General features: G+C 54.0%; 1 protein-coding gene across 10 annotated transcripts in view; it reads left to right on the top strand.

Moving 5' to 3' along the window:
- Positions 1–27,822, top strand: part of LOC144496769 (histone-lysine N-methyltransferase EHMT2-like) — a 99,316-nt gene that overhangs the window by 5,482 nt on the left and 66,012 nt on the right. For all 10 annotated transcript variants that reach the window (XM_078217297.1, XM_078217302.1, XM_078217292.1 and 7 more), the window contains exons 2-12: positions 2,421–2,502; positions 5,086–5,412; positions 6,687–6,946; positions 8,074–8,226; positions 11,654–11,809; positions 12,612–12,752; positions 13,038–13,193; positions 14,523–14,646; positions 17,035–17,192; positions 23,112–23,342; positions 25,233–25,319. In XM_078217297.1, coding sequence (XP_078073423.1) covers positions 2,421–2,502; positions 5,086–5,412; positions 6,687–6,946; positions 8,074–8,226; positions 11,654–11,809; positions 12,612–12,752; positions 13,038–13,193; positions 14,523–14,646; positions 17,035–17,192; positions 23,112–23,342; positions 25,233–25,319 — 1,875 coding nt within the window. The remainder of the gene's footprint in view (positions 1–2,420; positions 2,503–5,085; positions 5,413–6,686; positions 6,947–8,073; positions 8,227–11,653; positions 11,810–12,611; positions 12,753–13,037; positions 13,194–14,522; positions 14,647–17,034; positions 17,193–23,111; positions 23,343–25,232; positions 25,320–27,822) is intronic.

Here is a 27,822-nt window from a genome sequence, read left to right on the forward strand (position 1 = left end):
AGCGGAGCATTGGCTCTGTCTTCAAAGCAGGTGACGGTCCCTCCCTGACAGCATTGGGTCACGCTAACCCCTTCCCACTGCCCAGCTTCGAGCCCACCTCACCCTCTCAACAATAAAACTTCTCCACCTGAAAGGGGTAAAGTGTGGAAAGCAGAGGGACGGGGATGTGGGAAGCAGAGCCGGAACCTTCTCTCTGGGTTGTACCTCGGAGTGAAGTTGAGTTATGAGTGGCAGGAAGGCCTGAAACCAGGGAAAGGGGTAATGTTCTCAAACCTCCCCCCCTCATCGATCCCCTCCTCGGAGCTCCCCCTCCACACCCTCCTCGGAGCTCCCCCTCCACCCCCTCCTCAGAGCTCCCCCTCCACCCCCTCCTCAGAGCTCCCCCTCCACCCCCTCCTCGGAGCCCCCCCTCCCCCTCCACCTCCGCCCCCTCCTCGGAGCTCCCCCTCCGCCCCCTCCTCGGAGCTCCCCCTCCACCTCCGCCCCCTCCTCGGAGCTCCCCCTCCGCCCCCTCCTCGGAGCTCCCCCTCCACCCCCCCTCCACCACCCCCCTCCACCTCCCCCCTCCACCTCCCCCCCTCCACCACCCCCTTCCACCTCCCCCCCTCCACCTCCCCCCTCCACCTCCCCCCTCCACCGCCCCCCCCCTCCGCTCCACCCCCCCCCCTCCGCTCCACCCCCCCCCTCCGCTCCACCCCCCCCTCCGCTCCACCCCCCCCTCCGCTCCACCCCCCCCTCCGCTCCACCCCCCCCTCCGCTCCACCCCCCCCTCCGCTCCACCCCCCCCTCCGCTCCACCCCCCCCTCCGCTCCACCCCCCCCTCCGCTCCACCCCCCCCTCCGCTCCACCCCCCCCTCCGCTCCACCCCCCCCTCCGCTCCACCCCCCCCTCCGCTCCACCCCCCCCTCCGCTCCACCCCCCCTCCGCTCCACCCCCCCCTCCGCTCCACCCCCCCCTCCGCTCCACCCCCCCCTCCGCTCCACCCCCCCCCTCCGCTCCACCCCCCCCCTCCGCTCCACCCCCCCCTCCGCTCCACCCCCCCTCCGCTCCACCCCCCCCTCCGCTCCACCCCCCCCTCCGCTCCACCCCCCCCTCCGCTCCACCCCCCCCTCCGCTCCACCCCCCCCTCCGCTCCACCCCCCCTCCGCTCCACCCCCCCCTCCGCTCCACCCCCCCCTCCGCTCCACCCCCCCCTCCGCTCCACCCCCCCCTCCGCTCCACCCCCCCCTCCGCTCCACCCCCCCCTCCGCTCCACCCCCCCTCCGCTCCACCCCCCCCTCCGCTCCACCCCCCCCTCCGCTCCACCCCCCCCTCCACTCCACCCCCCCCCTCCACTCCACTCCCCCCCCTCCACTCCACTCCCCCCCTCCACTCCACCCCCCCCCCTCCACACCACACCTCCTCTCCACTCCACCCCCCCCCTCCCCACTCGGACCTCCCCCTCCACCCCCCTCCTCGGAGATCCCCCTCCACCCCCCTCCTCGGAGATCCCCCCTCCTCGGAGTGCCCCCCCCCCTCCTTGGAGCCCCCCCCCCCCATTCCTCGGAGCCCCCCCCCCCCATTCCTCGGAGCTCCCCCCCCCACCCTCCCTCCTCGGAGCTCCCACCCCTCCACCCCCCCTCCTCAGAGCTCCCACCCCCCTTCCTCGGAGCTCCCCCTCCACCACCCCTCCTCGGACCTTCCCCTCCACCACCCCTCCTCGGACCTTCCCCTCCAACCCCCCTCCTCTGAGATCCCACCTCCTCGGAGATCCCCCTCCACCCCCACCCCCCCCCCCCTCGGAGCTCCCCCTCCACCCCCCCCCCCTCGGAGCTCCCCCTCCACCCCCCCCCCCTCGGAGCTCCCCCTCCACCCCCCCCCCCTCGGAGCTCCCCCTCCACCCCCACCCCCCCCCTCGGAGCTCCCCCTCCACCCCCCCTCCCTCGGAGCTCCCCCTCCACCACCCCCCCCCTCGGAGCTCCCCCTCCACCACCCCCACCCCCCCCCTCGGAGCTCCCCCTCCACCCCCACCTCGGAGCTCCCCCTCCACCACCCCCACCCCCCCCCCTCGGAGCTCCCCCTCCACCCCCTCCTCCTCGGAACTCCCCCTCCACCCCCCCCCCCCTCCTCGGAGCTCCCTCTCCACCCCCCCCACCTCGGAGCTCCCTCTCCACCCCCCCCACCTCGGAGCTCCCCCTCTATCCCCCTCTCCCCAAACTTTTTTCTTCCTCAGTTTTCATCCTCACCCTTTCCTAAGACCTCAGTCTCCTCAGGCTGCACCCTCACCTCAGCCGTCCTCAGTTCTGCCGTACGATTCCCTCTTTCCGATGAGCCATTTGTGTCCCAACAGGGGCCCATGTTGGAGGAACTGTTGAGGAGTGTTAATCGAAGTTTGTTTTTCTGTTGGAATATATTGAGGTATTTTACTTGTCTTTATCCAGGGGGAGGCTAACAGCACGGACCAGGTCACAGCAGAGCCAGAGCTCCTGGTGCTGGACACAAGTCCCAGTGAAGTTAATCAAGGTAAGATTAAACAATTCAAAATGGCCGCTGTTCTGTTGGCAGAGCTGGCAGCCATTTTGCCCACAGCGCGATCCTGCAAACGGCAGTGAGGAAAGGCATGGTGATCTGTTTTGTCGGTGGAGAGGGGGGTTATTGGCCAGCACAGCGAGCAGAGGACTCTGAACAGTGCCTTGGGAACTCTTGCCACATACTGAGCCAGGTCAAAGGGCAGGGAGGTGGCAGATGAGGTTGAATGTGGGTTGAAGTGCAAAGTGAGTGAGATTGGACAGGAGAGGTGAGAATCTGCATTTCATGGCAATGTGCCTGATGTGAGGTAGATGGATAGAGAGCTGGAGATAGTTCAAACTGTTGGTGTGGTTTTAACAGGCAGCATCTGCGGCTCGAAGGAGGGGGTGACAGAGGGAGTTCAAAGGAGGGAATGAGGCAGGCAGAGGTTTGATGAGGGAGGAGGTGTTTGGGGTGAAGGAGCTTTGAGGAGGCATGTAGAAGGAACAGGTGAGTGGAAGGTTTGAGTAGGGAAAGGCGAGGGAGAGATTTCAGGATGAGGTTTGAGGGGGAGGTTTTAGGGAATAACATTAAAATTAATCCTGGCCTTGGTGAGGCCAGACCTGTGTTGATGAATGGTGTCGAGTTATTGGAGGGAGTTCAGGGAGGCCTTGAGAGAGAGAAAGTATAATGGGAAATGGAGAGCGTGTCACGTGAGCAGAGAGGTTATACTGTCATAAGGTTATACCGATCAGGAAAGATTGAACAGGCTTGGGACTCTTCTTTCAAAAAGAGAGGACTGAGGGGTGTAGAGGTCTTGAAAATTATGAAACGATTCCAAAGATGTGCAGGTTAGGTTGATTGGCCATGCTTAATTGCCCCTCAGTGTCAGGGGAACTAGCTGGGGTAAGTATGTGGGGTTATGGGGATAGGGTCTGGGTGGGATTGTGGTTGGTGCAGACTCGATAGGCCGAATGGGTTCTATGATTCTGTGATGATACAATATGGCAGACGGAGGAAAGACATTCTTGTGGGTTGGAGTGGGATGACCAGAACAAGGGGGAATCAATACACTGTAAGATAGTTTGTAATAAATCCAATGGGAGTGGTGGGAATATGAAACTAAGTACCACACGGAGTGGTTGAGGTGAATAGTACTGGTCTGATCAAAAGGAAGCTGGATGGACATGAAGGAAGAAAGGAATAGAAGGACATGTTGATGGGATTGTGATGAAGTAAGGACAGGAGGAGGCTTGTGTGAAGTTTAAATGCCAGCATGGAACAGTTGGGCTGAATGGCTTGTTTCTGAGCTGTGAATACTTCCGGGAATGGAGGGGCGGCTTGGTGGCACAATGGTTTGCACTGTTGCCTCACAGTGCCAGGGACCCGGGTTCAATTCCGGCTCGCGTCACTTTCTTTGTGGGGAATTCATAGAAACCCTACAGTACAGAAAGAGGCCATTCGGCCCATCGAGTCTGCACCGACCACAATCCCACCCAGGCCCTACCTCCATATCCCTACATATTTTACCCACTAATCCCTCTAACCTACGCATCTCAGGACACTAAGGGGCAATTTTAGCATGGCCAATCAACCTAACCTGCACATCTTTGGACTGTGGGAGGGAACCGGAGCACCCGGAGGAAACCCACGCAGACACGAGGAGAATGTGCAAACTCCATACAGGCAGTGACCCAAGACGGGAATCGAACCCAGGTCCATGGAGCTGTGAAGCAGCAGTGCTAACCACTGTGCTACCGTGCCGCCCTTGCTAACAACTATGCTACCGTGCCGTCCCGGGAGTTTGCAAGTTCTCCCCATGTCTGCGTGCGTTTCCTCTCACAGTTCAAAGATGTGCAGGTTAGGTGGATTGACCATGCTAAATTGCCCCGACAATTTACAAAACTACAAACTACCAAAGGTCGTGAATGTAGCCCAATCCATCATGCAAACCAGCCTACCATCCATTGACTCTGTCTACACTTCCCGCTGCTTTGGAAAAGCTGCCAGGATAATTAAGGACCCCACGCACCCCGGATATTCTCTCTTCCACCTTCTTCCATCGGGAAAAAGATGCAAAAGTCTGAGGTAACGTACCAACCAACTCAAAAACAGCTTCTTCCCTGCTGCCGTCGGACTTTTGAATGGACTTACCGCGAATTAAGTTGATCTTTCTCGACATTCTTGCTGTGACTGTAACACTACATTCTGCACTCTCTCGTTTCCTTCTCTATGAACGGTATGCTTTGTCTGTATAGCGCACAAGAAACAATACTTTTCACTGTATGCTAATACATGTGACAATAATAAATCAAAATCAACCTTAGTGTCGGGGGATTAACAGGGAAAATACGTGGGATAATGGGGATTGGGCCTGGGTGGGATTGTGGTCGGTGTAGACTCGATGGGCTAAATGGCCTCCGTCTGCACTGTAGGGATTCTATGATTTGATGTGTTCAGTTGCTCACCTCAATCTTTGCATACCAGGACATGCATCCTGGTGTTCTCCAACCCTTCCTTTACCTTTCTCGAATGTGCAGTGAGGATGGCCGTGGAATGCAACCCAGGAAATAAACATGTTGGGGCTTTGTTTTTCAGAGATAGGCGACGCGGCAGAACCGTCGCCCAAGAAGCTGGGGCAGCTGTCGAGACCCGCGGCGGGCGCTGGAAGCACGATGGGAAACATCGCTTTGCAGAATAACACAGAGGTGCCGGGCTCTGGGACCAGCCAAGAGACCGCGGTGAGGGCCCCCGACTCTGAAATCACGGTGGCTGTTGGCGCCCGAGGGGAAGAGCCGGCCAGCGGCGAGACGCAGGGTAAATCTGGCGAGCCCTACCTGGGCTTGGAGTGCCCATCCTCTGATGCTGTGGCTGTAAGTCGGCTGGGATCTCAGCCCGGAACTCTTCCTGTCAAGGGTCTTTCAGGTAACTAACTATTCCCGGCTGCAAGTATGTCACACAGACATTTGGGAGGGGGAGTGTGTGCGTGTGTGTGTGTTCGCGCGTGTGTATGTGTTTGCGCGTGTGTATGTGTTTGCGCGTTTGTTCGCGTGTGTGTGTGTTCACGTGTGTGTGTGTTCGCGTGTGTGTGTGTTCGCGTGTGTGTGTGTTCGCGTGTGTGTGTGTTCGCGTGTGTGTGTGTTCGCGTGTGTGTGTGTTCGCGTGTGTGTGTGTTCGCGTGTGTGTGTGTTCGCGTGTGTGTGTCCGCGTGTGTGTGTCCGCGTGTGTGTGTCCGCGTGTGTGTGTCCGCGCGTGTGTCCGCGCGCGTGTGTCCGCGCGCGTGTGTCCGCGCGCGTGTGTCCGCGCGCGTGTGTCCGCGCGCGTGTGTCCGCGCGCGTGCGTGTCCGCGCGCGTGCGTGTCCGCGCGCGTGCGTGTCCGCGCGCGTGCGTGTCCGCGCGCGTGCGTGTCCACACGCGTGTGTGTGTTCGCGCGCGTGTGTGTTCATGTGTGTGCTCGCATGTGTGTGCGTTCGCGTTGGCATAAATGGGACGCAACCACATGTGTGTCCCCCAGTCAATTGGCGCCGCCACTGCCTTTTGGTTACTCAGGCCCCAAAATTTAGGCATTTCCTCCCTAAACCTCTCCTCTTCTTTCTCTGTTAAGATGCTTCTAAAAATTAATATGGCTCAGGGTCAAAATGGGGGAGTGGCTTTGAATCCCTGCACTGCTGAAGGAGGCCATTTGACCCATCAAGCCTGCACCAGCAACAAACCTACCCAGCCCCTATCCCCGTAACCCTGCGCATTAACCCGCTAGTCCCCCTGACACTGAGGGGCAATTTAGTATGGCGAATCAACCTAACCTGCACATCTTTGGAGTGTAGCAGGAAACCGGAGCATCCGGAGGAAACCCACACAGACATGGGGAAAATGTGCAGAATCCGCACAGTCACCCGGGATTGAACCTGGGCCTCTGGTGCTGTGAGGCAGCAGTGCCAACCACTGTGCCAGCGTGCCGCCCTAAAAAATGCCTTGGAAGGTGCGATACTAATGCAAATTGTGGAAAGTAGTGGAAGCAGATTCAATAATAGCTTTCGGAAGAGGATTGGATGAATACTTCAATGGAAAACAAAACTTGTCGGAGGAAGGAGAAAGAGGGACCAGTGGGGTTGCCCTTAAAAGATGCAGCATAGATCACGGAGTGTGGAACGGCCTCCTCCTGCCCTCTTCTAACTTGTTTTGATGTTTTTCCTCCTCAGGTCATGCTGCCAAAACATTCCCCGCCTCCCCCACCAAGGCTCCGGGGGCCAACAGGGCTAAGATGACACTAACCGGGCTCAACAAGTCTCCCAACTCCATTCAGAGCCTGGCCATGAAATTGCTGAGTGTGCCGAGCGGCCGGACGGGGAACGAGGTGGCAGCGGTCCCAGTGGAGGCTCAGAGACCCATCGCAGCTCCAGAAGAGAAGCCCAAGGTCCACAAAGCACGGAAGTCGATATCCAGGTCCAGCGCCAGTCAGGTACCGAACGGTGGGGGCGGTTTCTGCCTGCGCGTCACGCTGGCATGGAGGACACTCTTGCCGCCACCTGTTCCCCCGTGTGTGCACTTGCATCACGACTGTGATTGCCCTCCCTTGGCCAGGCTGCAAGGAGGAGGAGGGCGAGTGAGCTGAGGAGAAGTGACTTGCCCCCTCCGCAAGCCTTCTCTGTATTTCCCACTGGCTGAAGTCCGAGAGTCAGACTTAAATCTCGTGACTCAAATGGGAGAGTGCTCCCCACTGAGCCACAACTGACAAGATCTTGCACAGTGATTAGCCCTGCTGCCTCGCAGCGCCAAGGACCTGGGTTCAATTCCTGTCTCGCGGCACTGTCCGTGTGCATGTTTGCATGACCTCCCCGTGTCTGCGTGGGTTTCCTCCGGGTGCTCCAGTTTCCTCCCACGCTCCAAAGATGAGCGGGTTAGGTTGATTGGCCGTGCTAAATTGCCCCTTAGTGTCAGGGAGATTAGCAGGGGTTATGGGGACGGGGCCTGGGTGGGATTGTTGTCGGTGCAGGCTCGTTGGGTCAAATGGTCTCTTTCTTCACTGCAGGGATTCTATGACTCCCAGTGCAGTCCTGAGGAAGTGCTGCACTGTCGGAGATTCTGTCTGTTAGATGAGCTGTTAAGTTGACGCCCCTGGTGCAAAATTTCATGACACAATTTTGAGGGAGAGTGGGGGATTTCTTTCTGGCGTCCTGGCTAATATTTATTCCTAACTCTTAATAATATTTATATCTCAGATCAACGTCAGAGAAAGATTACCTGGTCATTATCACATTGGTATTTTTGGGAGCTGGCTGTGAATATATTAGCTGCTGCATTTCCTCCAATGCAACAGAGAGCGCACTTCACAAAGCATTGGCTGTAATAGACTTGCTGAGGGGTAAAAACTACCCCATAAACAGTCAGGACGACGCCAGGGCAACCTGGACTCTGCGTGACGAGGGCACAGGAAAATGTCTGACCTGACATTTCTTGCACTCGATTTTAGTGTTTTTTAACCCGGCAGCCATTCGGTTTAAAGTCTGCTTCGTTCCAAAATTATTGCATTTCCAAGATACTGCCTCCGCAAAAACAAACCCTGCTTTTTTTGTGACTTTTACGCAGAGATTGCCCACAGAGCTGGGGAGTTTGCCCTCTGAGCGGGCGAGCCAGGCCCCTGGGGCGACGGCAGAGGTGGAGCACACAGTGCCAGCTCAGGACGAGAATCAGGAGGTGCACAGGGCGAGGAAGTCGATACTGAAAGGCAGCTTCAGTCAGGTACGGTGAACTTGGACTGGCCAGCGAGCTACAGTAAATAAGGGGACAAAAACAGAAAATGCTGGAAAATCTCAGCAGGTCTGACGGCATCTTTGGAGAGAGAATAGAGCCAACATTTCGAGTCTGGATGACCTTTTGTCAGAGCCGCTCTAACAAAGGGTCATCCAGGCTCAAAATGTTGGCTGTATTCTCTCTCTACAGATGCCGTCAGACCTGCTGAGATTTTCCAGCATTTTCTGTTTTTGTTTCAGACTCCAGCACTGCAGTACTTTGATCTTGTCTCGGTAAATAAGAGGAAACTGATTACCCGATTACCTGCTGTCAGTAAAAGGAAAGTGCTTCCCACTCAAAAGCCCCTTTGGAATTGTCACCCCAACTGCTCCCTGTCTGCCGTCCCCGCTTTGGGTGAGTTTTTACATTGATCTGGGTTTGGACACACGACAAGTAACCCCGCTGTCATCGTCCCAGCCGTACAGTCTTCCCCCTGACTCCCCCAACCCAGCCCCTGCTCTCCTCAAGTTGTTCCTTCACACCGGCCATCGATCAGTTGCAGGGTGGCTCTCTCTCTTGGGACCCATGAGGGGATAAGACTCCAGTCCTACTGTTCGGCCCCATTTTCATATTGATTAGGTGGCATTTGTTTGGGGAGGTGGAGGATTGAAGCTGCAGAGAGCAACATCCTGAGGGCCTCGAAGGCTGAGCAGACATTCCAGGGACTCCTTGTGCACCCTCCCCTTTGTGTGTTGCTGCCATTTGTAAGTAAAATGTGGAGGAGTACTCAGTCCCCGAGCTGCTCGGATGGATGAGCGACAGTCCTGTCCTGGGCTGTCTTGTCCCCTTAAAGAAAAACTCACTTTCAACCCGGGTGCAAATGTAGGGTTTTTTTGGCAGATCGCTTCATAGTATCACTTTATAGTTCACAGTTCCAGCCACGGCCCAGCGGGTAACACTTCCTCCCTGCATCCCTCCCCGGTGCCAGTACAGGGGAAATGCTGCATTGTCAAGATGAGATGAGCTGTCAAACCAAGGGCCCCTCCCTCTGCCCTCTCAGGTGGCTGTGAAAGAATGAGGGAATTTTCCCTGCTTGGCCAACATTCATCCCTTCCCCAACATCACTAAAGCTGATGGCCCGCCCGTTATCACATTTGTGGGAGCTTGCTATGCACACATCGCCTGCCACATTCCCTACATTACAACAGTCACTATATTTCAAAGAGTATTTCATTGGCTGTGAAAACACTTGGGACATTTTGAGGCTTTGAAAGGTGCTTTGTAAAAGCGCAGGGGGCGATTCTCCCAAACAAATTCCAAGGGTCAAATTTGCGTAAAAACTTTGCAGTAAATCTCACTTTTTTTTCAGCGGGAGTTTCAAAATGAATCTCCCACGCAGAGTGCACTGGCGTGGATTACACTGAAAATCAGGGAGCGAGGCCTATTCCCGTTGGGGAGGCCGGCAGCATAGCGCTAGGCCGGCAGCATAGCACTAGGCCGGCAGCATAGCGCTAGGCCGGCAGCATAGCGCTAGGCCGGCAGCATAGCGCTAGGACGGCAGCATAGCGCTAGGCCGGCAGCATAGCGCTAGGACGGCAGCATAGCGCTAGGCCGGCAGCATAGCGCTAGGCCGGCAGCATAGCGCTAGGCCGGCAGCATAGCGCTAGGCCGGCAGCATAGCGCTAGGCCGGCAGCATAGCGCTAGGCCGGCAGCATAGCGCTAGGCCGCAGCAGAGCACTAGGCCGGCAGCATAGCGCTAGGCCGGCAGCATAGCGCTAGGCCGCAGCAGAGCACTAGGCCGGCAGCATAGCACTAGGCCGGCAGCATAGCGCTAGGCCGGCAGCAGAGCGCTAGGCCGGCAGCATAGCGCTAGGCCGGCAGCAGAGCGCTAGGCCGGCAGCAGAGCGCTAGGCCGGCAGCATAGCACTAGGCCGGCAGCATAGCGCTAGGCCGGCAGCAGAGCGCTAGGCCGGCAGCATAGCGCTAGGCCGGCAGCAGAGCGCTAGGCCGGCAGCATAGCGCTAGGCCGGCAGCATAGCGCTAGGCCGGCAGCATAGCGCTAGGCCGGCAGCATAGCGCTAGGCCGGCAGCATAGCGCTAGGCCGGCAGCATAGCGCTAGGCCGGCAGCATAGCGCTAGGCCGGCAGCATAGCGCTAGGCCGGCAGCATAGCGCTAGGCCGGCAGCATAGCGCTAGGCCGGCAGCATAGCGCTAGGCCGCAGCATAGCACTAGGCCGGCAGCATAGCACTAGGCCGCAGCATAGCGCTGAGCAAGCCACTGTTCATGCTTCGATCTGTCAGCACCAAGATTGGCACATAAGCAGTGGCCCTGCACTACTGGTGTCCTGATCGCTGTCCAGCTCAATTGCTGGCCAGGCCTGCAACCCCCGCATCGCCGGCCCTCTGACCCCACCACGGCCCGATAACTGCCCCCCCACCCCGCCGAACATGTCCGGGCCCAGCCTAGATCCCCTCCCCCATCGCAGCCCCAATCTCCTGATTTCCCCCCCCCCCCCCCCCCCCCCAACATCCAACCCCAATGGCCAGCCCCGATCACAGGCCTTCTTCCCTCTGTCACCCAGTCCCATTGCAGAGTGGCAGTGGGATTGCCACCCTCCCCCACAATCGGGCCCAGCCCCCTGCCTGGTGCCCGGTGGTCAGTGTCAAGATTCCTCTTGGGCAGAGCCACTTTGCCCTTTGGTCAGTGACAGGGGGCCCAGGCTGGCACTGCCTAGGTGGCAATACCCAGGGGGCACCCCTGACCTCCTGGGTATCTCAGTTGTCCCCCCTTCACTCCAGCGGGGTCAGTCCATCAGTGTTCCCTAAGTGGGTAGCTATAGTAGTCCCCGCTGGAGTGAACCACTCCTGGCGGGGGAAGGAGACATCAGTGGGCCCGGAGATTTCAGTCCCGGGCCCACGAATGAGATTTAAATTGTAGGATCACCATAAATTATGCAGCTTTGCGCTGATTTCTGGCGCGGAGATGTCGGCACTAAAAGTGCGGCTGCCGGAACCTTGCTGAGGCGGTGGCGTCCAGCGGGAGCCCGCAAAACGGCCTCCGCTTGAGTCTCCCAGTCCGCTGCGCTATAAAAGCAGTGCACCCATAGTCTTTTACTAACCTTAATGCTCCTTTTAACTGTTGCCAGGCACTTGAATAAAACTGTACGTTTGACTAAATGCTTCTCTTGCAGGAAGCTGGATTTTATTAGGTGTGGTGTGTGATTATAACATTGCTACAGCCTGTTGTGAAGTGGGGAGTTATGTTTCAACATTGTCCTGTTGGGTGGTTTGGTGCAGAAGGGGAGAATAAATGGTGCACACACACAACTGGTCCCATTAATGGCGAGTCTGCCATTGTGCATGGACCAGATCACTCCCATTTCCCTTGCATCCGAACTGCTTGTTTGTGACTAATCTATTCCGAACTCCACACAGAGCCTGGCAGAGAAGTTGGCGAGCTTGCCCGTCGGGCGGGCAGTTGGTGAATCTCTCGGGGGAATGGCGGAGGCAGAGCATGTGGTACAGGCTCAGGATGAGAACCAGGACGTTCACCGAGCCAGGAAGTCGATCCTCAAAGGCAGCTTCAATCAGGTGAAGGAGGGAAGAGCAGTCGCTTCACTTACACAGAGAGGCGGACGAATCAGAGAAATGCTAAAACACAGGGCGGATTACTGTCACTGTTATAATTGTGTCAACAAGGGTCTGTTTCAACCTTCAGCCAGAGGTAGACTGATATCAGGGCAAGGAGGGAATCTGGAGTTTAGACCATTATCTTACTGAGCATTGGAGCAGGCTCCAGCTCCTAATCTGTATGTTCATCTGCACACAGGAGGCTGATGGGATGATTTAACACCATTCTCACTCTGCCAGCCCTTCCTTTCTCTGCCCACGCACGCCACTTGCTCTGCCCTCCCTCCCCTGCTCTGCCCGACCTGTCCCTTTCATCGAATTCCTCCTCCTCTCATAGATCATAGAATCATAGAATTCTACAGCGCAGAAGGAGGCTATTTGGCCCATCGAGTCTGCACTGACCACAATCCCACCCAGGCCTCGTTTGCACAACCCCATGCATTTACCCTGCTAATTCCTCTGACACTAAGGGGCAATTTATCATGGTCAATCCACCTAACTCAGCACATCTTTGGACTGTGGGAGGAAACTGGAGCACCCGGAGGAAACCCACACAGCCACAGGGAGAATGTGCAAACTACACATAGACAATGACCCAAGCCGGGAATTGAACCCGGGTCCCTGGCGATGTGAGGCAGCAGTGCTAACCACTGTGCCACTATGCTGCCCCTGTGCCACCGTTGTTTTCCACCCTTGTTTTAACCATCGTCGTCTTTGCGCCCGCTGCCCCCTTGAACCTCTGTTCTGATTGGCCTCTGCACAGGCAAAGAGGATGGCGAGTATCGCGACCAGCCGGATGGGCAGCGAGGTTGCCGCGGAGACGGAGGTCTTGGTCCCGGATATGGAGGAGTACCCAGAGGTCCACAGAGCGCGAAAATCCTTTATGTCGTCAAGCGTCAGTCAGGTACGGGTGGCTGGTGGGGGCGGTGACCGCTGATGGAATGGTGATGTTAAAACGCCCGGCTTTAAAAGGTGAACAGGAGCTTTTACTGTCGGAATTTGGGTCAACTGTGTGAGGTACTTCATTTCAGAATGAAAACTGGGGCGGGAACGAACACTGCCGAGTGCGCCCTTAATTATTTAAAACATGAGTTAAAAACGTACGACAGGTTAATGGCGAAGAGTGTTAATTCATCCCTCTCACCCGTTTCCCCCCCTTTCTATTCCCCACAACGTGTATTGAATTCAGAGTTTGACCAGGAGCCGTCCGAGTGAGATTGTTACCCAAGGCGGGAACGAGGTGTCGCTGGCAACCGCAGAGAGACAGGACGCTCCCCGCGAGCAGGTGGAGAAGGTGAAGGTGCACAGAGCCAGGAAGTCGATGTTCAAACCCAGCCCTGCTCAGGTACGTCGTACTGCGTGCCTTTGCGCAACTCAGCTCAGGACTGAGGCCTCGCTGAAACACCAGTCTCCAGGCGACACTCCCTCGTGATCAAAGCACGAGGGTTGGGGCTTGCCAAGAGATGAAGTGTGGGTTGTGCAATGGATGGGTCGTATTCCATAGTCTTGTGCTCCCTGGGGGGGGGGCGGTTCAGTGTATAACACGCATGCTTTCGAGCTCTCTGCACAACCGGGCTCAAAGACACAAAATGGACCTGTGATCATGGCAATATCTCGGGAGTTGTTATATCTCCACACATCAGTTATAGAAGTTACTGCGTTTTCTGAATTCTGAGCCACACTGTTTTGTCCATCCGTTGAATGGGAAATCTCGGGTCCGAAGGGCACGGGTTCCGGTCACGCTCCATGAAGCTGGGCTCAAATTTCAGGCTCAGGGCACGGAATTGGTTGAAAGATGCAGAGAGCAGGGACAAAGGATTTGGAAGGAGGCAGCTGGAAATTGGGACATGAAGGGAATGCATAAAGAAACCTCAATTCATCTGATGGCCATTGCTTCTTCCCCCCCCCCCCCCACCCCTTCTCCCCACCAACCCAACCGATCCCCCTCTCCACAGCCTGTACTGATCACAAAAGTAAGTATGAGAAGATGCGGCACCTTGAAATCAAACCTTGGTATGAAACAATCACCGGGAGATGGGGGTAGTGTTACTGGATTCGTAATCCAGAGGGCGGCACAGAGGTTAGCACTGCTGCCTCTCAGCGCCAGGGACCCGGGTTCAGTTCCGGACTTGGGTGACTGTGTGGAGTTTACACATTCTCCTCATGTCTTCGCGCATTTCCTCCGGGTATCCGGTTTCCTCCCACAGTCCAAAGAGGTGTAGGTTGGGTGGATTGGCCATGATAAATTGCCCCTCAGTGCCTGAAGATGTGTAGGTTAGATGGATTAACCATGGGAAACGTGTGGGATTACAAGATTGGGCCTGGATTAACATACTTTGAATCAGACTCCGTGCAGACCCGATGGGCTGAATGGCCTCTTCTGCACTGTAGAGATTCTATGAACAGGGGAGAGGCCATCCTCTCGAGTGTCAGACTGCGCTGAACGAAATGTAATGATAACCTTTTCCGGGTTTTGGCTGATAGAGAGTCGGGCGGAATGGCTGGATCCTCTTGGCGATTCCCAAATCCCTGTGCTTGGCTCCCCACCCCAACTGAACACACTGCTCCTTTTGAGGATTGTACTTTGTGCTTTAATCTCCTCCTGGACGGCGCACTGTCTTTGGCTATCTTTACACTGTGTGTAAGTTGCTTTGTGCTTTATTTGCGTTCTCAGATAAAGCTGGTGGAAATGAAAGGTGACTCCTGCTTCCCTGATCCTGTTAACACGAGCATACAGCAGCAGTTTGAGTTGCTGCCAGGCAGAGGGACGGCTGATGCTGAGGCAGGTGTGCCAACAGGTAAAGGGTGTGGCTCCTTTAAACATTAACAGCTGCTGACGTGTGTGTGGGTGAACAATATTGGGCTGCTCTCAGTTAGGTTGATGGTAGTCATGATGTGGAGATGCCGGCGTTGGACTGGGGTAAACACAGTAAGAAGTCTCACAACACCAGGTTAAAGTCCAACAGCTTTATTTGGTATCAAACACCACTAGCTTTCGGAGTGCTGCTCCTTTGTCAGGTGAGCAGGAGATCTGATAAAGATCACCTGATGAAGAAGCAGCGCTCCGAAAGCTAGTGGTGTTTGCGACCAAATAAACCTCATAGAATCATAGAAACCCTACAGTGCAGAAAGAGGCCATTCGGCCCATCGAGTCTGCACCGACCACAATCCCACCCAGGCCCTACCCCCATATCCCTACATATTTATCCACTAATCCCTCTAACCTACGCATCTCAGGGCACTAAGGGCAATTTTAGCATTGGTCAATCAACCTAACCCGCACATCTTTGGACTGTGGGAGGAAACCGGAGCACCCGGAGAAAACCCACGCAAACACGAGGAGAATGTGCAAACTCCACACAGACAGTGACCCAAGCCAGGAATCGAACCCAGGTCCCTGGAGCTGTGAAGCAGCAGTGCTAACCACTGTGCTACCGTGCCGCCCTGTTGGACTTTAACCTGGTGTTGTGAGACTTCTTACTCAGTTAGGTTGCCAGCTCTGCTCCAGCATTTATGCCCTTCGATTCTGAAGACCATGGGTTCAGTCACCTCTCTGACAGCTTGAATCCATATTTCCAGGTTGTCCCTCCGAGTACAGGAGTGAGGGAGTGCTGCACTGTCAGAGGGTCAGTGCTGAGGGAGTGCTGCACTGTCAGAGGGTCAGTGCTGAGGGAGTGCTGCACTGTCAGAGGGTCAGTGCTGAGGGAGTGCTACACTGTAAGAGGATCGGTGCTGAGGGAGTCCTGCACTGTCAGATGGTTAGTGCTGAGGGAGTGCCACATTGTCAGAGGGTCAGGACTGAGGTAGTGCCGCGCTGTCAGAGGATCGGTGCTGATGGAGTGCTGCACCGTCAGAGGGTTAATACTGAGGGACTGTTGCACTGTCAGAGGGTCAGTACTGAGGGAGTGCCGCACTGTCAGAGGGTCAGTACTGAGGGAGTGCTGAACTGTCAGAGGGTCAGTACTGAGGGAGTGCCGCACTGTCAGAGGGTCAGTACTGAGGGAGTGCTGCACTGTCAGAGGGTCAGTACTGAGGGAGTGCTGCACTGTCAGAGGGTCAGTACTGAGGGAGTGCTGCACTGTCAGAGGGTCAGTACTGAGGGAGTGCTGCACTGTCAGAGGGTTAGTACCGAGGGAGTGAACTGTCAGAGGGTCAGTACTGAGGGACTGCCGCAGTGTCAGAGGGTCACTGCTGAGGGAGTGCCGCACTGTCAGAGGGTCAGCACCGAGGAGTGCCACACTGTCGAGAGTGTTAGTACTGAAGGAGTGCTGCACTGTCAGAGAGTCAGTGCTGAAGGAGTGCTGCACTGTCAGAGGGTCAGTGCTGAGGGAGTGCCGCACTGTCAGAGAGTCAGTGCTGAGGGAGTGCTGCACTGTCAGAGGGTCAGTGCTGAGGGAGTGCTGCACTGTCAGAGGGTCAGTGCTGAGGGAGTGCCGCACTGTCAGAGGGTCAGTGCTGAGGGAGTGCTGCACTGTCAGACGGTCAGCACCGAGGAGTGCCACACTGTCGAGAGTGTTAGTACTAAAGGAGTGCTGCACTGTCAGAGAGTCCGTGCTGAAGGAGTGCTGCACTGTCAGGGTCAGTGCTGAGGGAGTGCTGCACTGTCAGAGAGTCAGTACTGAGGGAGTGCTGCACTGTCAGAGAGTCAGTGCTGAAGGAGTGCTGCACTGTCAGAAGGTCAGTGCTGAGGGAGTGCCGCAGTGTCAGAGGGTCAGAGCTGAGGGAGTGCTGCACTGTCAGAGGGTTAGTACTGAGGGAGTGCCACAGTGTCAGAGGGTCAGTGCTGAGGGAGTGCCACAGTGTCAGAGGGTCAGTGCTGAGGGAGTGCTGCACTGTCAGAGAGTCAGTACAAGAGATATTTTGTGTCATTTCCCCCCAACAAGTAGACAAGAAATTTCAGAAGAACCGCAGGAGAGTTATCCAGGGTGTCCTGGAACCAATATTTATCCTCCAACATCACTAAAATTGATGATCTGATTGTCACCACAGTGCTGTTGGTGGGAGCTTGCTGTGTGTAAAATTCCTATTGCGTTTCCAGCACACGCATTTCTGGACTGCTGAAGTATTTAATTGGCTGTAAAGGGTTTTGGAACATTGCCCTATATTAATGCAAGCACTTTGCAGCTGGTGGGATATGTGACCCTGGCCTTCCTTGAGTTCGATTTTCCTCTTTGTTGTATCCACAGGGCTGATCAGGAGGAGGAAACCTGAGGGCTTAGGCTTGGAGCCACCAAAGAAAATGAGTCTCCTGAAGGAGGAAATGGCCAAGGAGCCCACCCCATTGGGACCGATGCGGGCTGGAGTGAGGGGAGGTGCTGAGCCAATAACCATCGGTGGGGCCTTGGTGAGTACTCGCACTAGCCATTACCTGGTGCCCAGATACACCATTATATCCCAGTGCTGATCCCTACAACATAAAAGAATGATCTCTTTGAAGTTATGCAAGGGTTCGATCGGACCGAGTTTTTTTCAATTCATTCACAGGATGTGGGCACCCCTGGCTGGACCAGCATTTGTTGCCCATCCCTACTTGCTCTTCAGAAGGTGGTGAGGTACCCGAGGTGACCGGTATTGCCCAAAGTTTAGACAATATAAGACTCACGAGGCAGGTATCTCTGTATTGAGACGTAACTTTACTTAAACCAGCGGCCACCGGGGGTTCATCAAAGGGCTAAGTAACTGACATAGAACAGCAAAACCTCTCTGCTGAATCTAACATATACAATCAAAAAACGGGCGGCACGGTAGCACAGTGGTTAGCACTGCTGCTTCGCAGCTCCAGGGACCTGGGTTCGATTCCCGGCTTGGGTCACTGTCTGTGTGGAGTTTGCACATTCTCCTCCTGTCTGCGTGGGTTTCCTCCGGGTGCTCCGGTTTCCTCTCACAGTCCTGAGATGCGTAGGTTAGAGGGATTAGTGGGTAAATATGTAGGGATATGGGGGTAGGGCCTGGGTGGGATTGTGGTCAGTGCAGACTTGATGGGCCAAATGGCCTCTTTCTGTACTGTAGGGTTTCTAAAAATGGATCAATTATAGATTTTTCTCATTCCTGCCTTTCAGTAACTTTAAATCAATCGTCTTCAAGATACACAAGTCAACAATAATACCTGTCAAATACTCTGGCCAATCGCATTCCACTCGTTTAAGTTTATTTATTAGTGTCACAAGTAGGCTTACATTAACACTGCAATGAAGTCACTGTGAAAATCCCCCAGTCGCCACACTCCGGCGCCTGTTCGGGTACACTGAGGGAGAATTTAGCACAGCCAATGCACCCTAACCAGCACATCTTTCAGACTGTGGGAGGAAAGCGGAGCTCCCGGAGGAAACCCACGCAGACACGGGGAGAATGTGCAGACTCCGCACAGACAGTGACCCAAGCCCAGACTCGAACCCGGGTTCCTGGCGCTGTGATGCAGCAGTGCTAACCACTCTGCCACTGTGCCGCTCACAAAATATGGAACGCTTCACGAATTTGTCACTCCTCAGCATAATAGTATTTTATTAGTACATAAAATCCAGAAGCTGACTCCTGTCTAAGAACATAAGAACTAGGAGCAGGAGTAGGCCACCTGGCCCCTTGAGCCTGCTCCGCCATTCAATAAGATCGTGGTTGATCTTTTCGTGGACTCAGCTCCACTTACCCGCCCGCTCACCATAACCCTTAGTTCCTTTACTGTTCAAAAATTTATCTATCCTTGCCTTAAAAACATTCAATGAGGTAGTCTCAACTGCTTCACTGGGCAGGGAATTCCACAGATTCACAACCCTTTGGGTGAAGAAGTTCCTCCTCAACTCAATCCTAAATCTGCTCCCCCTTATTTTGAGGCCATGCCCCCTAGTTCTAGTTTCACCCGCCAGTGGAAACAACATCCCTGCTTCTATCTTATCTATTCCCTTCATAATTTTATATGTTTCTATAAGATCTCCCCTCATTCTTCTGAATTCCAATGAGTATAACCCCAGTCTACTCAGTCTCTCCTCATAAGCCAACCCTCTCAACTCCGGAATCAACCTAGTGAATCTCCTCTGCACCCCCTCCAGTGCCAGTATATCCTTTCTCAAGTAAGGAGACCAAACTGTACACAGTACTCTAGGTATGGCCTCACCAGCACCTTATACAGCTACAACATAACATTGCTGTTTTTAAATTCCATCCTGCAAGCAATGAAGGACAAAATTCCATTTGCCTTCTTAATTACCTGCTGCATCTGCAAACTAACTCCATGTGATTTTTGCACAAGGATACCCAGGTCCCCCTGCACAGCAGCATGCTGCAATTCTTTACCATTTTACCATTTTTTGGCTGACCCCACACCCTGGCTGCCAAGCAGCCTATGACGCTCAGCCCAGAGTTCATATAAATGTTCTCACAGGTTCCCTTAAAAGTCACTGCCTAACCAGACTAACTCGTGACACCACGTTTGGGCACCAGTCCATCTCATCCGGACAGTCAATAAACCCGATTCATGAAACGTGTTTAAGTGTTTCTAAACGTTCTTTCCAGCCGAAACTTTAACTGATAAAACTTGCATATTTCCAAGGTCCAAATAGAACATAGAACAGTACAGCACAGAACAGGCCCTTCGGCCCATGATGTTGTGCCGAGCTTTATCTGAAACTAAGATCAAGCTATCCCACTCCCTATCATCCTGGTGTGCTCCATGTGCCCATCCAATAACCGCTTAAATGTTCCTAAAGTGTCTGACTCCACTATCACTGCAGGCAGTCCATTCCACACCCCAACCACTCTCTGCGTAAAGAACCTACCTCTGATATCCTTCCTATATCTCCCACCATGAACCCTAAGGTTATGCCCCCTTGTAATAGCTCCATCCACCCGAGGAAATAGTCTTTGAACGTTCACTCTATCCCCTTCATCATTTTATAAACCTCTATTAAGTCTCCCCTCAACCTCCTCCATTCCAGAGAGAACAGCCCTAGCTCCCTCAACCTTTCCTCATAAGACCTACCCTCCAAAGGAGGCAGCATCCTGGTAAATCTCCTTTGCACTCTTTCCAGCGCTTCCACATCCTTCTTATAGTGAGGTGACCAGAACTGCACACAATATTCCAAATATGGTCTCACCAAGGTCCTGTACAGTTGCAGCATAACCCCATGGCTCTTAAACTCCAACCCCCTGTTAATAAAAGCTAACACACAAATATTCTCTTGGAATATGGCTTTGCCCTAATCACTTTTACCATGATGCCTTACAGTAAATTGCTTTTGGCCAAAGCAAACAATATTCCTTAAAATCAACAATAATACATTCAAAATATCAGCGTATGTGTTTTACAATCATAATCACTCGATTGAATCAGTCACTGCGTCTCATATGTGTAAATTGCTTCTTGTTAGCTTATTTTAAAAGTCATTGAACTGAATGTTGCTCGTTCTGTCAGTGCCTTAATGTTTACTGGTTTAAAAATCTCACCACCCCATTGGGGGTTCCACTTACAGGTGGTGAGCTGCCCTCTTGAACTGCTGAAGTTGAGGTCCAGCTACACCCACAGTGCTGTTAGGCAGGGAATTCCAGGATTTTGACCCAGCAGCAGTTAAGGAAGGAACGGTAATATATTTCCAAGTCAGGGTGGTGAATGTCTTGGAGGGGAACCTCCAGGTGGTGGTGTTCCCGGGTACCTACTGTTCTTGTCCTTTGAATGGTAATCGTCATGGATTTGGAACGTGCTACCTAAGGAATGGGTGGCACAGTGGTTAGCACTGCCGCCTCACAGCTCCAGGGACCTGGGTTCGATTCCCGACTTGGGTCACTGTCTGTGTAGAGTTTGCACATTCACCCCGGGTGCTCTGCTTTCCTCCCACGGTCCAAAGATGTGCACGTTAGGTGGATTGGCCATGCTGAATTGATCCTAGTGTCAGTGGATTAGCAGGGAAAATATGTGGGTTTACGGGGTGGGATTGTGGTCGGTTCAGGCTCGATGGGCTGAATGGCCTCCTTCTCCACTGTAGGGATTCTATGAACCTTGGTGATTTCCTGCGGTGCAGCTTGTTAAATGGTACTCGGTCACCACTGCTCATCAGTGGTGGAGGGGTTGACTGTTCGGAAGGGGTAGCAATCAAGCTGGGCTGCTTTGTCCTGGATTGTGACGAGCCGCTTGAGTGTTGTTGGAGTAAGGATGTTTCCACTTGCAGGTGAGGCCAGACCAGGGGCTGTAAATAGAAGACAGTCACCAATAAATCCACGGATCAATTAACAAGAGTCAAAGGGATTTTATTTTAAGGGTGGGTTTGCGTCCAGCGACATCCCCCATTGAATGGGATCCACATCACTCCCCTGTATTTACTCCTATAAATGTAATGATGCCTGAGGATGGGACCTGCGGAAATGCAAACTTCTTGAGGTTTGATCGATTGAACTGAGCGAAGGGCCGAGGGGAGATGAATCCAAAAGCTGTGCTTTATTTATTCTTTCATGAGATGTTGGTGTTTGGAAGGGAGTTGAGGTGGTCTGACTGGTTTTACTGCTTTTTTTACTTTCCTATCGCAATTTGGCTCTTTCCGAGTTCAGTTCAGAGTCAACCGCATTGCTGTGGGTCTGGAGTCACATGTAGGCCAGACCAGGTAAGGACGGCAGATTTCCTTCATGAAAGGATGTGAGTGACCCGACAATCGACAGTGGTTTCATTGTCACTATTACTGAGAGTAGCTTTTAGTTCCAGAATTTATTAATCGACTCTGGGTGGCACAGTGGTTAGCACCGCTGCCTCTCAGCGCCAGGGACCCGGGTTCAATTCTGGCCTCGGGTGACTGTGTGGAATCTATACCTTCTCCCTGTGCCTGCATGGGTTTCCTCTGGGTGCTCCAGTTCCCTCCCAGAGTCTCAAAATGTACAGATCAGGTGGATTGGCCATGCTAAATTGCCCCTATATCCCAAGATGTATAGGTTAGGGGGATTAGCAGGGCAAATACATGGGGTTACAGGGATAGGGCCTGGGTGAGATACTCTGTTGGAGAGTCAGTGCAGACTTGATGAGCTGAATGGTCTCTTTCTGCACTGTGCGGATTCTATGACTTTAAAATTCCACCAGCTGCCCTGTTGGGATTTGAACCCTTGTCTGCAGGACAGAGAGGAGGCTGTGTGCTGGAGTATGGAAGGAAGGAGAGGCCAGTTTGGGGAACCTGTATGAATTTTTTCAGATAGTGAGTAATATGGGGCAAGGCTGTTGAGATGTGAAGAATAAGAGGCACTGGCCCACGGACTGTGTGCGTGCAAGTACAAAAGACAGGAGGAGTGTGTGAAACAGTACGTTCAAACCCTGATATTTTGCCTCAAATTCAGCCTGGATCACAGGGACAGCGGTCCCACATAAGGGCAGAGGCTGGCCTAAAGCGCAAGAACACCCGTCAGAGGAGATAACTCATAGAACACCTACATTGCAGAATAAGGCCATTTGGCCCATCGAATCCACACCGACAATAATCCCACCCATGCCCTATCCCCGAAACCTCACGAATTTACCCTGCTAATCCCCCTGACAACTAAGGGTCTATTTATCATGGCCAATCAACCTAACCCGCACATCTTTGGCGTGTGGGAGGAAATTGGAGCACCCGGAGGAAACTCGCGCAGATAGCACAGTGGCACTGCTGCCTCACAGCGCCAGGGACCCAGGTTCAATTCCAGCCTCGGGTCACTGTGCGGATTCTGCATGTTCGCCCTGTGTCTGCGTGGGATTCCTCCGGGTGCTCCAGTTTCTTCCCAAACTCCAAAGGTGTAAAAGTTATGTTCATTGGCCATAATAAATTGCCCCCCAGTGTTCGAGGGACTAGCAGGGTAAATAGATGGGGTTAAGAGGATAGGGCCTGGGTGAGATTGTGGTCGGTGCAGTCTTGATGGGCCAAATGGCCTCCTCAGGCACTGTAGGGATTCTATGAGACACGGGGTGAATCTGCCAACTCCACACAGATAGTCACCTGAGGCTGGAATTGAACCCGGGTCCCTGGCGCTGTGAGGCAGCACCATGCTGCCCTGGTTTACTAATGACCTTTAGGACAGGAAACCTGTCACCCTTCCCCAGTCTGGCCGACATATGACTCCAGATCCACAGCAACTACCCTCTGAAATGGCCTAGCAAGCCACTCAGTTCAAGGTCAAGTAAGGGTGGGTTACAAATGCTGATCCAGCCAGGACGCCCACCTCTCAGAATAAAGAAAACGAATGGACTACTTTTTAAATTTTATCATGGAGGGAGGAGAATATGCACCATAAAGGAAAATCCTGTTGTTTGTGCCCTGTCCAGAATTTGAGTGGTGCACTGAGCAGGGCCCACCCACAAGAGGTGAAAGCGGTCACAAGTGTAGCCAGTTCAGTTCCAGTCCTGGACCTCTCGAAGGAGGCGGAGCCCAAGCAGAAGGAGGAGGAGCCAATGGAAATACTGGACGAATGGGATCCAGAGGTGGGCGATGACTTCAGCCTCTTCTATGACAGCTATTCAGTGGATGGGAGAGCAGATTCGGACAAATCCAGCAAGGTGAGCTCGGGAGTACCTGTCTCCCTCTGTCTACGTGCCTGCCTTTAAATACACTGCACTGTCAGAGGGTCAGTGCTGAGGGAGTGCTGCACTGTCAGAGGGTCAGTGCTGAGCGAGTGCCGCACTGTCAGAGGGTCAGTGCTGAGGGAGTGCTGCACTGTCAGAGGGTCAGTACTGAGGGAGTGCTGCACTGTCAGAGGGTCAGTGCTGAGGGAGTGCTGCACTGTCAGAGGGTCAGTACTGAGGGAGTGCCGCACTGTCAGAGGGTCAGTGCTGAGGGAGTGCTGCACTGTCAGAGGGTCAGTACTGAGGGAGTGCTGCACTGTCAGAGGGTCAGTGTTGAGGGAGTGCTGCACTGTCAGAGGGTCAGTGTTGAGGGAGTGCTGCACTGTCAGAGTCAGTGCTGAGGGAGCGCTGCACTGTCAGAGGGTCAGTGCTGAGGGAGTGCTGCACTGTCAGAGGGTCAGTACTGAGGTAGTGCCGCACTGTCAGAGGGTCAGTGCTGAGGGAGTGCTGAACTGTCAGGGTCAGTACTGAGGGAGTGCTGCACTGTCAGAGGGTCAGTGCTGAGGGAGTGCTGAACTGTCAGGGTCAGTACTGAGGGAGTGCTGCACTGTCAGAGGGTCAGTACTGAGAGAGTGCTGCACTGTCAGAGAGTCAGTGCTGAGGGAGTGCTGAACTGTCAGGGTCAGTACTGAGGGAGCGCTGCACTGTCAGAGGGTCAGTGCTGAGGGAGTGCTGCACTGTCAGAGGGTCAGTACTGAGAGAGTGCTGCACTGTCAGAGGGTCAGTACTGAGAGAGTGCTGCACTGTCAGGGTCAGTACTGAGGGAGTGCTGCACTGTCAGAGGGTCAGTACTGAGCTGCACTGTCGGAGGGTTAGTACTGAGGGAGTGCTGCACTGTCAGAGGGTCAGTACTGAGAGAGTGCTGCACTGTCAGGGTCAGTACTGAGGGAGTGCTGCACTGTCAGAGGGTCAGTACTGAGCTGCACTGTCAGAGGGTCAGTACTGAGAGAGTGCTGCACTGTCAGGGTCAGTACTGAGGGAGTGCTGCACTGTCAGAGGGTCAGTACTGAGCTGCACTGTCAGAGGGTCAGTACTGAGAGAGTGCTGCACTGTCAGAGGGTCAGTACTGAGCTGCACTGTCGGAGGGTCAGTGCTGAGAGAGTGCTGCACTGTCAGAGGGTCAGTACTGAGAGAGTGCTGCACTGTCAGAGGGTCAGTACTGAGAGAGTGCTGCACTGTCAGAGGGTCAGTACTGAGAGAGTGCTGCACTGTCAGGGTCAGTACTGAGGGAGTGCTGCACTGTCAGAGGGTCAGTACTGAGCTGCACTGTCGGAGGGTTAGTACTGAGGGAGTGCTGCACTGTCAGAGGGTCAGTACTGAGGGAGTGCTGCACTGTCAGAGGGTCAGTACTGAGGGAGTGCTGCACTGTCAGAGGGTCAGTACTGAGGGAGTGCTGCACTGTCAGAGGGTCAGTACTGAGCTGCACTGTCGGAGGGTTAGTACTGAGGGAGTGCTGCACTGTCAGAGGGTCAGTACTGAGGGAGTGCTGCATTGTCAGAGGGTCAGTGCTGAGGGAGTGCTGCACTGTCAGAGGGTCAGTACTGAAGGAGTGCTGCACTGTCAGAGGGTCAGTGCTGAGAGAGTGCTGCACTGTCAGAGGGTCAGTACTGAGGGAATGCTGCACTGTCAGAGGGTTAGTACCGAGCGCCGCACTTTCAGAGGATCAGTACTGAGAGGGTGACGCATTTTCAGAGGGTCAGTACTGAGGATGTGGCTGCACTGGCTGGGAGAGGAGCTGTCTGGAACTGTGTAGTTCATGTTTCAGTTCGCTATTGTAGACGACACAAATTAACTGCAAAGACCCGTGGATATTTCTTTTTCCAGACCGAGGGCGATGCAGCTGAGGATCGACTGAGTGACGTGGAGGATGATGAGGAGGAACTAGAAGGTTCTGGAAACATCTCCGACAGGGTATGTTCACATTGTATCGCTAGCCTGCACAGTCTCTTGAAGGTTCATGAGGGTGTTGGTAGCATTTTCAGGTTGGCACAGTGATAGCATTGTGTAAAGAAAGGTGAGAGGCTTTATTGAGAATACTTGTCCCACATGCTTTCCTTGTCTGGCTTTGATTGCCTGAGGCAGTGGGGAAGGGGTCATTTTCCAAAGCATCACAACTACTCCACAGAATGGATCTTGGTGCTGTTGCTGTCTTAAGAATGAGCACGCATCCAATTTGTGACTTTCCTGGGCTAAGCTAATTCAAGGTTTCTTTTACAAAAGGTACGTCTTAAACCTGTGGGGGCGGGGTGGTGCGCGCGTGTGTGTGTGTGCACGCGTGTGTGGTATGTGTGCGGTGTGTGTCTGCGTGTGTTGTGTGTCTGTGTCATGTGTGTGTGGCGTCTGGGGTGTGTGTGTGTGTGCGTGTGTGTGTGCGCGTGTGTGTGTGCGCGTGTGTGTGTGTGCGCGTGTGTGTGTGCGCGCGCGTGTGTGCGTGCGCGCGCGCGTGTGTGTGTGTGTGTGCGCGTGTGTGTGTGTGCGCGTGTGTGTATGTGCGTGTGTGTGCGCGCGCGCGCGTGTGTGTTTTGGGGGCCGGTTAGTACACAAGGCCACCTGGAAAAGGACCTCTTTTTGAAAAGATTTTTAGATTTATCCTGGTTTCACAAGCTGGTCAAGCAGTGATCTGGAGCACCCTGTGGAGTTCCTCATCTCCACGTCCTCTTTCCAACAAGGTAACCGTGTATTTCATTTTCCTTCCGTTTCCGACATCTTGCTGCACTGGGCGGCGCGTTGCCGGTCATTTAGCCCGGCGCCACCCATGGGATCTTGCTGTGCATCAATTGGCTGCCTAGTTCCTCTACATGGCAACAGCAACCGCATTTTGAGATGGGCTCGCTGACTGGGAAAGGTCCTTGGGACTTGCAGGATGTGCAGAGTCTTTCTACTGGGTGACATGGACGGACAGGGGATCTGTTTGAGTCCTCAGTTCTCTGGCCCAGGGACCCCCCCACCAACCCCCTCCCCTCCCGTGTAAGAAAATGCCGTACTGCATGCTTACCTTCATTTCATATGACACCATTGGCCATTTCAGCTCATCTAAAACCCTGCCAGTTGCATCCTAAAGCCAAGTTTTTTGTCCTCAATGACCTGGCACGGGCTGCTAATCCTGCAGTCGCAGTAGGTGGCACAGTAGGTAGCATTAGTGCCTCACAGCGCCAGGGACCCCGGTTCAATTCCCAGCTTGGGTCACTGTCTGTGTGGAGTTTGCACGTTCTCCCCGTGTCTGCGTGGGTTTCCTCCGGGTGCTCCGGTTTCCTCCCACAGTCCCAAGATGTGTGAGTTAGGTGTGTTGACCATGCTAAATTGTCCCTTAGTGTCAGGGGGATTAGCAGGGTAAATGCATGAGGTTATGGGGATAGGGCATGGGTGGAATTGTGGTTGGTGCAGACTCAATGGGCCGAATGGCTGCCTTCTGCACTGTAGGATTCTATGGTCATAGAATCAGACAGTCAGGAAGAGGTCCTTCAGCCATCGAGTCTGCATCAACACGTAACAAACACCTGACCTCCCATTTAATCCCATCTGCCAGCACTTGGCCCTCCATAGTCTTGAATGTTATGATGTGCCAAGCTCATCCAGGTACTTTTTAAAGGATGTGAGGCATTCCGCCTCCACCACCCTCCCAGGCAACACACTCCAGACCGTCACCACCCTCTGGGTAAAAAAAGATTTTCCTCACATTCCCCCCTAAACCTCCTGCCCCACAACTTGAGTGTTTTGGTTTTAAAATTCTCATCCTTGATTTCACAACATTCCATGGCCTCGCAACCCACCCCCCCCAAAATTTCGAATCACCTTTATCCCCAAAACCCTTTGAGATAACCACTCCTCCAGTGCTGGCCTCGATTTTAATCACTCCCCCATTCAGCTGGCTGGGCCCTACGCTCTGGAAAGCCATCCCTAAATCTCTCTGACTCAACCTTTAAGCAGCCCTATAAAGCCCATCTCTTTGACTGAGCACAGTGAGAAGTCTCACAACACCAGGTTAAAACCCAACAGGTTTATTTGGAATCATGAGCATTTGGAGAGCTGCTGTTTCATCAGGTGAGACTTCTTAACTGTGCCCAACCCAGTTCAACACCGGTATCTCCACCTCTTTAACTGAGCTTCAGGGAAGCTTGCCTCCCATGTCCTAAGCGTGGCACTTTGTTTGATAATGCTTCTGTGAAACACCTTGGGACATATTGAAGGCACGATATAAATGCAGTTCATTGTCGATACAATTATGACTGAAAAATAACTGTGGCGATTGTGGGATGTAGTTACGTCGTTGTGTTTTATTTGATTGATGTTGGGCTGACAGTTATGCAAAATGTGCGTGCCCCCCTCATTGACGTGCTGGTTAACTACCCTCCCCGCCCCCCATTCCCCCGTCCCCCATGTTGGCAGTCATCGGGCAACCTTTGTGTGAAGGGTG

This window comes from Mustelus asterias, chromosome 8, assembly GCF_964213995.1.
Source record: "Mustelus asterias chromosome 8, sMusAst1.hap1.1, whole genome shotgun sequence".
NCBI lineage: Eukaryota > Metazoa > Chordata > Chondrichthyes > Carcharhiniformes > Triakidae > Mustelus > Mustelus asterias.